We start from the raw sequence: 11,492 nt of genomic DNA on the forward strand, positions 1-11,492 counted from the left end.
ACAGAAAGTACTTTTGCATATATCAAATTTTGGCCAACAATCAATTGGGAATACAAGAATTTCCAGGAAATCGCTCATAAAAGTCCCATTTTGGATTGGAGAGACAAGACCCTCGTTTCTCATTTTCACTGTGAGAGATTTCCAGAACAAGAAAAAAACAAGTCATAAAGAATACAGGAAGAGAAGGATACATAGAATTTTCTATCATCATTTCCCTTTCTTTCTTTATCTTCTTTCGGCTTCTCTCCTCTCCTCTCCTCTGTCTATAAATTGATTCAAACCCATCATCTTCTTTGCACCGAAAGACTCGTTTTTTTTCTGGGGTTTTCCTTCAGGTTTAGGTACGGATTTTCTTGTTTTCGGTTCTGGGTTTTTTTTTGTCATTTCTTGCGTTGAATATTGTTGTTTCTGATTTCTGGGTTCTGGGTTCTGGATTATCATGTGAGAATATATGGGTTTTTGATTGAAAAGTTGGAATCTTTGAATATGTATGTGGGTGTTTGTGTATTAGATCAAATAATGATGGTTTTGAAGGAACATGTTTCTGTTAAAACCCAATCGATTTAATCAATGAAACAAGAAGGGTTTAATGGGATTTCATTTGGGTAGCACTCGGTTTATGGATTGGGTTTTTGTAAAAAGAGAGCGTATTGCAAAGTTTTATCTGGTAATGATGATATTGTATGGGTTCTTTTAGGCGTGTTTGAAGATTTGGTTTTTCGTTTTTCAAGAAAAGATTTGATCTTTGATTTGGATTCAATCACACTCGATTGCGCAGCTGAAAATTGCATTTGAAACCATAGATGTATAATCACTGATGGGTTGATGTCTCCATGTATGAAGGAAATTGGTTTACTTCATGAATGGTCAGGCAGTTTACTCAGACGCATCCTATGTATGTGTATAATATGTAGAGCAATGCTTCTTAGAAAGCTCTATTAATAAGTATATATTATTGAAGCATTACTGATGTTGTCATGTGTTGTATATTTCTCTTACTTGAGTTTCTAATTTTCGAGCAAAACTACAAGAGTTCTCCTTTGGCTTTATCTCTTGATATCGTAAACTTGAATAATCCGGCAGGTTTTTGTATATTGTTTTGATATTGGAGATCCTAAAGCTTATGTGCTTATGTTATATTTCATCCCTGCCTTTGGTTCATTTGATCAACCTTTTGGTTTTACAGATTTTAAGCTCTGGCATAGAGAATATAGATGTCCTTTGGTAATGTTTAATATTCTTCATCTTTCTGGACTTGTAGGATTTTACCAACAGCTGCATGGCCTCACACACTTCAGAGGAATGTTCTCAAAGGGGGAAGAGGCCACTAACTATAGACCTCAACTATCCAGCTCCGTGTGAGGAGGTGGTTCTAAATACCAGATTTGCCTGGGCCAATAGCCAACAAGGTCAAGATGAAGGACATGGTCGGTTAGCACCACAAACTTCAAATGATTGTGAGGTCATTGATGAGGACATTGCTTTCATATCCCCGGTGATATATGCCCAAGTATGAAGATTTTCTTCTATGATTTGATTTTTTTAAATTTCCTATTTGTAATGATTCTCTTATTAGCTTACTTACCTTTTCTTTTCTCCTTCCTGTCAGTCCAAGAATAGTTCCAGAAGAAACCTTGAGGTGAGGGACGTCGTAGCTACCAATACAGAAATGCATGGTGGCCATTCAGGTTTGTTTGGACATGATTTATATGGCCCATTCTTATGTAGTTGACTGTCATAATGTTCGATATAAATAATAATTGTGAAGCTTGTGCCTGAAAGGATTTCATTATTTTTCTTTTCTAGAAAGAAAAAGGATGCCTACTAATTTATAGCAGACCAATTATCTTCGAACATTGCTTCCTCTAACCTCCAGTGCAGTCTTTTAAGACCTTAGGATCCCATTGAATTCAGGAGAAACGATTTATAGAAAGATAGTTCTTCAGTTATGCCTGGCACTTCTGATGCTTGGAAGTAGGTTGTTGACACTCATTACACTGTCATGATTCTTTGTCTAAGCCATTTACAATATAGAGTAATGATTATCCCTGTCTATGATTGTATGCATTATATTAGAGGGTGGTAATATCTAGCCGATATGTTTAGTAAGAGAACCTTTCCATATAAAAAATGTAAATATGATGACATTCAAATTTGAAATACGTAATTGCAAAATCGATGCTTTATGGTTTATCTAGCATGTTGGTGCTTTTCGTTCTAATTTTTCAGGATCCTTTAATCTGATATCATTCCTACATTTTCATCTAGGATAAATAACTAGACATTGAAAATTGAAATCCCTCCTCTGGAAATAACTAGGTGATGGTTAATTTTGCAATGGAATAGAGGAAACGCAGTTGGAGTTTTGTATGGCATGATAGAGAGCATTCTGACTGTTTTGCAGTTTTACTGATTCTCTCTCCTTTTTACATTTTCTATTTACTAAAGGTCTTAGTCAAGTCAATTTTGCAATTCAACTAATTATTTCAAATTGAATTTGGATATACATGTTTTGCGTGTGCTTTGTTTGATACTTGTGATACTTTTTTGTTAACTCCTATTTCAAAGGACAATGCTTTTAAAGAAACACTTTTAAAAAGGAGTTCTTAGACCTTCTTCTGATTGTACACTTCTGAATTTACACTTGGCTTTTATTTGATTGCCTTCAATTTTTCATGTATCTTCAGATTGGGGTGCTCAGATTCCTCAAATTCCCCTTCATTGCCACAAGCGCAAAAGAACTTTACGAAATCAAGCAGTTTTGAATTGGGAGCTTCACTTTAGCTCAGAAGATGGTGACAAGAACAAGGTGATTGGAAAATTACATTCATTATATTTTCTTTTGCACAATTTTATCTTATTTTTGATTGCTATTGGTTGGCATCAATAGTTATCCTTCTTTTGTTTATATTAGTAATAAAACCTTTTCAGTTAGATGGGGGCAGAAGGTCCATTGGTAGCTTGTATTTTAGATAGTCATAACATCACAGATATTTGTTTCACGAAGTAAATTAATAATTTTACATTTGCTTTCCATTGAAGTACTGTTAGGGAAAGAAAATTGGTACAGGTTTGCCCTTTTTAACCTCTGGGCGACAAGCTTTGTCTACTTGAATGCTGGAACTGCAATGCTAGACTCAATTGTTATCTTTAATTTGTTAAATTAGAAAGAAGTTGCTAGAAGTTCAAATGAATACATGATAGGCTTAAGGTTTGTAAGCATAACATATAATATTTGCTTTCCTCAATGCATACCATATAGGTTTGGTGAAAAGGTGTAATAACGTTGAATATTTCTACCTACATGTTTTTGCTATGGGCATAGGTGGTGAAGAAGTTGAAATTAGATAGAAGAGAAGTTCTGTAGAAGAGTAGAAACTGTGTCTGATATATGGTTTACTATGAATACCTCATCTTGATATTGACAGTGCCTTACTGTGCCCTACAATTATTTCAGTTATAAACTCGGGGTTTCCTAAGCTTCTCACTCTTAATTATTATTTTAAGAGACTCTTGAAGTTTGAAACTAAAGACTGGAAGTTTGTTTTAATGCAGATAGAGGAAGTACCTTCTCCTGAGCTTCCTGAGAGCACACCACCTCAAGAGATACCTTCCTTCAGCTGCCCAATATGTTTGGGCTCTTTAAGTGAAGAAACATCGACGAAATGTGGTCACATCTTCTGCAAGATGTGTATTGAAGCATCAATAAAAGTTCAGCACAAATGCCCAACTTGTCGTAAAAAGCTTAGAATGAAAGACACCATCAGGGTGTACCTTCCTACCAAATGATTGCAGAGTAAATTTCTCTCTTTAATTTTCATTCTCCCATATGCAATGCTATAGATAGATAGAACAGTAGGGTGGGGTGGGTTTATTAAACATTCATAGCTGTATTATTAGTGCTGACAGATCAAGATGTTACCTTAAGAGTTTAGACCTTTTTATTCAAAGATATGACTTGTTATGGAATAGTAGGCGAACCTTATGTCAAAAAGACATACTCAAAACTAACTTGGTATTTTGAGTAAGTTTTGGTATCTGTATGAAAATGTCTGTAGGAAGATACTTGATGTTTACAACTTTAATCATTATTCTTTGAATTGGGGCTAACGAATGACTCCTTTTGCATGCAGGTGGTTAGGTATCATATTGGGGAAAAGATACAACTTTTGTTGAAGCTTGCACAAGATGTATGGGGCTTATTGTTTTGTTGGGCAGCTAGTTCTAGATCTTATAGGTTAGCTAGCTCAGGCATTTGTAAAGTTCAGAATTTAAAAAGTTCTAACAATGGGCTTTGCCAAACTGGTTCCTAGACCCTCAGGCATGGCACTTTGATGTTCCCATCAACGTGTGGTGCTAGTATCATTCTTTTCTTGATTTGTAGGTCATGTAACATTTGATTCTAATTGGACAATACGCTTTCTCAACTGTTTTGGGGTAGTTCACAAGCAGGCAGCACTGTACTCGACCAAAATAGTGAGAAAATGTTTGTATCAACCTGTACTCTTTTTTTGTTACATTTCTAATAGAAAAGTAAACACCCCTACTCTTTGGCACTCATTTGTTTTGAATATATTTAGAAAATGAGATTCTGCGATTGTTAAGAGAATTATTTATAAGCTGCAGCAAGTCTTGTGACATTGTTCCCAATCCCACCCATGCGTGCCGGAACTCAACTAGTTTGACACCGTGACGGAAAATTTTCCGATGAACTAATAACGCAGTGTAACTGTGGAGGATAAACTTCAAATGGTGAGATGTTTGAAATGAGCTCCAAACAAAGAGTTTATAACTTCTTCTGCTTATGAGTATCAACATATTAACAAAAAAATAAATAAAAAGAATCAAGATTTGGCACAAACTAGCTAGTAGGCAGAAACTGAGGAGATTTTTTGTCTCAAATAAATCGAGGCCTGCCCTTCTCTCAGAACTCTCAAAGGACCAAACTTTACCCTTCTGGTTTTGGGTAACCACTAGGACACTTCCCAAGCCAAATTGGGAAACTGATTCAAGACTATGAGGTAGCATGATGGGTAGCACCATCTTGTCTCTGCGCCACAAAGACACAACCTTTAACCATTTGAAGCAAATTCACTCCCTCCTCATTACCCTTGGCCCATCACAAAACGATTGCTTGCTGCCCAAGCTTCTCACTTCCATTGCACCCACCTCTAAGCCTACCCATCTTGCCTACGCTTCCTTCCTCATTGACCATGTACAAGAACCCACCTCCACTCACCTATGGAACTCCATCATCAGAGCATTTTCTACTACTTCAGAGCCTCACAGGTCCCTTGTTTCATATTCAACAATGCGCCGAAGCGGGGTCGTTCCGGACCAGCACACCTTCCCATTGCTGCTCAAGGCCTTTCCCAAGTTGAAAAACAAAGACCCATTTCAGTTTTATGCTCATACAGTGAAATTTGGATTGAATTTGGATCAGTTTGTGGGGAATTCGTTTATATCTGTGTTGTCTGGTTGTGGGTACTTGGAGGCTGCACACCAGGTGTTTGTTGAAAGTACTGAGAAGGATGTGATTGCTTGGACGGCGTTGGTTGATGGGTATGTTAAGAATGGTCATGCTTTGGAAGCAATGAAGTGTTTTGTGGAAATGAGATTGGTTGGGATTAGGGTTGATGAGGTGACTGTTGTTAGTGCTCTTTGTGCTGCTGGAATGGCCGGTGATGTTTGGTTCGGGCGGTGTGTTCATGGCTTCTATGTAGAAGCAGGCAGAGTAAAATGGGATGTCTTTGTTGGTAGTGCTCTTGTTGATATGTACATGAAGTGTGGCTGCCATGACGATGCTCGAAAAGTGTTTAGTGCCATGCCGAGTAAAAATGTGGTATCTTGGACTGCGTTGATAGCGGGTTATGTGCAATGTGAGAAATATAAAGATGCACTGCTTGTCTTGAAATGTATGGTTTCGGAGGATGTCAAGCCTAACCAATCTACATTGTCGAGTGTACTTACCTCTTGTGCGCACGTAGGGGCATTGGATCAAGGAAAGTTGATCCATGGCTATATATATAGGCATAGAGTACAAGTGAACATGTTGCTTGGAACAGGGTTAGTAGATATGTATGCAAAATGTGGGTGCATTGTTAAGGCTCTATCGGTTTTCAGCAAGCTGCCCAGCAAGGATGTCTTTACATGGACTGCTATGATTAATGGGTTGGCATCACATGGGGATGCTTTAGGCGCTTTGAACTTATTCTCGCAGATGTTACAGAATGGAGTTCTACCCAATGAAGTAACCTTCATGGGTGTTCTTAGTGCGTGTGCTCATAGTGGCCTTGTAGATGAGGGACGCAAGGCTTTTGGATCAATGAAGCAAGTTTTCCATTTGGAGCCAAATGTAGATCACTACGGCTGTATGGTTGATTTACTTGGTAGGGCTGGGTACTTGGAGGAAGCCAGACAAATGATCGAGGACATGCCAATGTTGCCTACAGCTGGTATATGGGGAACTTTCCTTGGTGCTTGCGTGATTCACAAGAATTTTGAGCTAGGTCAACTTGCAGGAAGTCATTTGATCAAGCTAGATTCCAAGCACAGTGGAAGATTCGTGCTTCTGGCAAACTTGTATTCAACTTGGAAAAAATGGAAAGTAGCTGCTGGCATCAGGAAGCTCATGAAAGGGAAAGGCGTTGAAAAAATACCAGGGTATAGCTGGATAGAAGTCAATGGTGCAATGTTCGAGTTCGCTGCGTTTGACAAATCACATTCTGAATCAGATCATATATATGTGATGTTGGAAAACATGCTTGTGCAGTTGAGACTCTCTGGTTATGTTCCCGAGACTAACCTACTAGCATTTTGACTTTGCTGGAAGCTGATAATTAAGTATCATAGACTAATCCCAAAGTCTCAAGCAATATATTGACGAGGATATTCAGCTTTGAACTTTGTTGCATATATAGTCAGAAAATGACAAGTTGCTGCATCATTTGTCCGGCTTCTTATCTGATTAATTGAAGTTAGACAGATGCTTATAGACTACTTTAAATCTCTTGGAGACTTCTGAAATTGTTTAACCCCTTAGGGATGGTCCCAATTTTTTATTGATCTGATAATCAAAATGCATTGAGAAACACAAATGATCAGTCCATGAATGCGGCTTGGGATTTTGACGTTTTTCTGTTCAATTTTTTTTTTTTTGGGGTCAAGTGATTCTAAGTTCACCATATTTGTTACGATATTTATTCAAAATACTCGAATATTGATGTTCCTGATGACAAATTCTATTAAACCCGTTGTTAACCCAATAATACGACTTCAACTCACCAACTTTATTCAATAAACTTGAGGCTTTATGACTTTGTCGGTAAAATTGAGACATTTTAGAAATTGTAAATAAGATTACAAAGTGAGTTTAGTAATTGTTTCAGGGTTTGAATAAAATACTAGATCGTTTATAAGTACTAGATTGCTTAGGGCTGGCTGTGGCTAGGTAACTGACTTTTTGGGCTTGGGTCGACACGACAGTTAGTCCAAATATGAAGCCGTTATTTAATCAAAATTGTCGAACTGATAACTTCAGTTATAGACTGTTAGTGTGTTACAATCAGTTTCGGTTTGATTCAGACCCAACTGATTTATATTTTGGGCCTGGACAAAAATATATCAAGAACTAAAATCACTAAGAAATTCACAAAGCTGTGGCCAGTGGCCACTGGCTTAAATAATTTGAATTGTATGGAGGAGAAAATCTCAAGTTTTCAATGTACATTTAGATTCATTTCATGTTCCCTGTATCCTTTAATTCGTGTTCGAAATTTGTCACCCTTGACATACCAAACTCCTTAAATACCTACAAACCTACTAAATTCTTTAAACAAGGATACCAGTGCAGATTAAGCAAAGCTCACGTAAGGGAACTATTTGACATGGAAAGAATGTGAAGCAAATTTCTGGCATAAGGAAGCTCCTAAAAGAGAAAGGGTCCGTATCTCAAAAGGTATCGCTGCAATATTTGTTAGTAATTTCGTAAAAATTATTGAGACAAAAAATGTTTAAATGTACGGTGACCAAATTCGTTCAATTCATAACACATTGAAATTCAGCCAAAACAAAACCGATTTCCAAAAATTTGAACCCTCAAAAACCGAAAAAAGAGTTCACCTGCAGGCCCGGTAGGCCCATTTGGAAATAACCCGACCCGAGCCCAAGACAATTGCCTTTTTCAAAAACTGGTGCAGCTTTACGTTACAAATGGTGGCGAAGAGCGGGAAGAAGGAAGGAAGAGAGGAGTGAGATAAGGAAAGTGACGATGGGAAGCCGAGAAGGCAGTGAAACGGAAAACCCAAAACAAAATTCCAAGAACTGTTTTCAGAGCATGCAATTAATTTTAAACAAAGACACCTTAATAATGGTAAGTTGGTGCCAATTGATTTTGTTTCCCAATTTGCTTTTCGTTTTTTCGAATTCCAAGAAACACCAAACGCTTCGCTTAATAAACCCAGACACAATCACTGTTTCATTCACATTGGCTTTTTTGAGTTTTGTTCTCTCTGTCTACAGCCCTGAAACCAAAAGGTATGGCTTCTTCTTGTTCTTGGTTTCTTTCTTTCTGTTGATTGGGTTTTATTCATATTATTCTGGGTTGGTTCTTGTTTTGTCTTCAGTTTTGTCTTTGTGGGTTTTGATTTGGATTATGGGGTTTGATTTATTCCTTCTTATTGTATGTTTTCTTGGACTGGATGCCCTGTTTTGGTGATCAATTTGGCATTTGTGCAAGAAGCAGAATATATAGAACCTTGAAGCCTGTTTTGATTTGGGTTTGAGAAACTGGGTTTTGTCATGAATCGGATATTTTCTTTAATGAATAGTGTTTGTTCATTTTTCTTTGAAAGGGTGGAGATTTTGATTTAGAGGAAGGAGCAAGGAGCCAGCCAAATCATCTAGGAATAAGCTGCTTTTACAATTTAAATGCCTCTCTTCTTTTGGGCTTCTTCTCATGTTAAAAATCAGAAAGGGGTTTTGAGATTTTTGAAAGTGATAGTTTTTGCAGTTGTGTTTAAGACCCTTTTGGTTCTTTTTTTAATTGTGCAATCTTGAAATCAGATTTGAGCATCAAATGGAACCAAAAGATAGTGCATTAGTCAGGGAGGATCTGGTGGTCAACTGTTTATATGAAGTTTTAGATTGAGAGCTATCTAATAAGATTGCTTTGGACCTCATACCTGATGTTCAGGATTGTATTTTGAAGATAATGAATCAGCTTCTTAGCTTGAGCATAGGAGGATCGAGTTACTTTCAACAAGTGAATGAGAGTGAGGCTGAAAGAGCGAGAAAATTAGCAAGGTTAGTAGATTTGGACCTTAACCATCCACCTCCTAGTGAGAACGTGGCTCTAGCTGCTCCTTCGAGTGTCCAATCTCAACAACAATCTTCGGATGCTCCTGATGATGAATGTCTAATCATATCACCACGGAAGTTTGAAGAGGTATGACATTTATCATTAGTCCTAAAATCTTATATGAGTGCTTAAAGTTGATAGTTTTGCGAATGTTGCATAGTCATAAAAGGTCTTTTGAAGGTTCAGAATTGCATTCTAGGATTTGAGATTTACTGCTTATTTTTCTTCTATTCATCATAACATTAAATCTTATACAATTTCCTTTTAGGCCATGAATAATTCTCAGAGAAATCCGTCTCGCAGAGTAAGAAGCAATACAGAAGATTTTACTGAAGGTAACCAATATCAATGGTGTGTGCATTTGTTATATTATATTACATCAATTACAGGCATTTTCCATTCACTATTTTCCACATTCTTATATTTAGATTGGATCTTTGCATTTGTCAAGTTACTCCCTCATTTAGAATCTTACTCTTAATATATATATATATATTTTTTGTATTTCCAGTTGGTGTTGCACAATCGTTTGATATCTTATCAACAGACTTGATAACATGGGGGATCTCCTTTGGCCGACTTGGAACTGTCAACGGAGTGATTTCCTTGAACGATGAAGTTCTTAACAAAACCGAAGATACTGTAAGAAGCTTCCCGTTGTTATTATATTACTCCTTGATATAGTATATCACTTCTTTTATTCGCTTTATATAGAGCAGCTAATTGGCAGTTCTGTTGCATTTGAGTTATAGAGTTTGAAACAGTTTTACTTAAACATACATTAGGCATAAAATATGAAGGATGAAGCTTCAAAACTGTGGTGTAAACAGCAGCATATGGCCTTGAAGAAGTGTGATTCAGTTTTGGACAAAAGATTGAAAACATTTTCATTCCAACTATTTGTATAAAATCTACAATTGCTTGAATTCCTATTTTCTTTGTTGAAAGTTGTAGGACGTAGGTAAAAAAGAAGGTTTCTCACTCGAGTACAGCACTTGCCTTGAAATATTTGTCTGCTTGCTTTTCATTATAGAATATCAATCCAGTTTCTGCATCCTTGTTCTGATGTCAATTGTATTTAGACTTGGTCTACCTGTTAATTTGGTAACTTTTGTCTCCCTTTTTCAGTTTGTAATGTTGATAGCTCTTCCTTTGGCTTATACTCATATTCTTTAAGCAGATATATTAAATTCACCGTTCATGTCATCTCAAATTTGAATGTCTTCCTATCGCTTACCATCCTCTGTTGTACGAACTAATGATCAGACCTGATTCAATTAGGAGTTGTTATTGAAGTTTATATTATTGGATGCTCATTTCTTCTCATTTTTACCTTTTCATACTGCTAGTGTCTCATACTCATAATCTCTGGTCTGTAATTGGGTTTTCATATCCTTAGACCCCATTACTTGTACGTCATTTCTTATTTATTCAGGATTTGATTCTTTATGCATCTATCTTTAAATGATTGAACATCACCATATAAGAGGGAAGTATTGATTTGAGTTTCAAATTATCTTCAATAACTCATGCTGCACTTTTGAATAGCTTGTTTATGTATGAAAGTACTAATTATGCAAAGATATGCCAAAATTTTGAGACCTAAGCTTGGAATTTCTTATTGCAGGAAACCAGTATCCCCATGGCTCCAATAGAGCCCCAGGGTGAGCCTGAGGCACCTGCGTTTTCTTGTGTAATCTGCATGGGCCAATTGGTTGAAGAAACATCAACGAAGTGCGGCCACATCTTCTGCAAGATGTGTATTGAAAAAGCAATAGCTACTCAACACAAATGTCCTAACTGCAGGCGTAAACTTAGAAAGCGAGACATCTTCAGGGTCCACCTTCCATACACCAGTTAAATCGAACTTTTACCTTCTAATTACAAAGATTTGTAGCTGCTGTATCTGTGTTGTGTTGTTGTTTATGGTGCATCTCAAAATTTCAGAAGCAGTTCGTTACATGCCTAGCTAGAAAAGGTCTGGGATATTTTTCGAACATTGCTGTTGTATCTGAGTCTCTGGTTCCGCTGGCCTTTGCTAGGATAGGCTTCCAGTTGAAAACATCTTCATCATTTGGTTTTTATAAAGTCTATACAGTCAAAGTTATTGAGCCTTTGTTTAAAAAGCTGTATG

The 11,492-nt window shown here is 37.0% G+C and overlaps 3 protein-coding genes across 3 annotated transcripts; all 3 read left to right on the forward strand.

Moving 5' to 3' along the window:
* On the forward strand, nucleotides 1–4,558 carry LOC133710477 (E3 ubiquitin-protein ligase BRE1-like). Its single transcript, XM_062136547.1, has 6 exons — nucleotides 1–341; nucleotides 1,262–1,510; nucleotides 1,610–1,688; nucleotides 2,688–2,809; nucleotides 3,556–3,796; nucleotides 4,134–4,558. Exons 2-5 carry the CDS (start codon nucleotides 1,280–1,282, stop codon nucleotides 3,787–3,789), a joined length of 666 nt encoding a protein of 221 aa, XP_061992531.1. The 5' UTR covers nucleotides 1–341; nucleotides 1,262–1,279; the 3' UTR covers nucleotides 3,790–3,796; nucleotides 4,134–4,558.
* Nucleotides 4,559–4,902: 344 nt separating this feature from the next.
* LOC133710384 (pentatricopeptide repeat-containing protein At1g50270) lies at nucleotides 4,903–7,017 on the forward strand. Its single transcript, XM_062136442.1, has one exon. The coding sequence runs from the start codon at nucleotides 5,027–5,029 to the stop codon at nucleotides 6,818–6,820; it is 1,794 nt and encodes a 597-aa protein (XP_061992426.1). The 5' UTR covers nucleotides 4,903–5,026; the 3' UTR covers nucleotides 6,821–7,017.
* Nucleotides 7,018–9,207: 2,190 nt separating this feature from the next.
* Nucleotides 9,208–9,839, forward strand: LOC133711419 (uncharacterized). The gene is made up of 3 exons (XM_062137548.1): nucleotides 9,208–9,445; nucleotides 9,627–9,693; nucleotides 9,787–9,839. Exons 1-3 carry the CDS (start codon nucleotides 9,212–9,214, stop codon nucleotides 9,837–9,839), a joined length of 354 nt encoding a protein of 117 aa, XP_061993532.1. The 5' UTR covers nucleotides 9,208–9,211.
* The last annotated feature ends 1,653 nt before the right edge of the window (nucleotides 9,840–11,492 follow it).

The sequence above is a fragment of the Rosa rugosa genome, chromosome 5, assembly GCF_958449725.1.
Source record: "Rosa rugosa chromosome 5, drRosRugo1.1, whole genome shotgun sequence".
Classification (NCBI taxonomy): Eukaryota; Viridiplantae; Streptophyta; class Magnoliopsida; order Rosales; family Rosaceae; genus Rosa; species Rosa rugosa.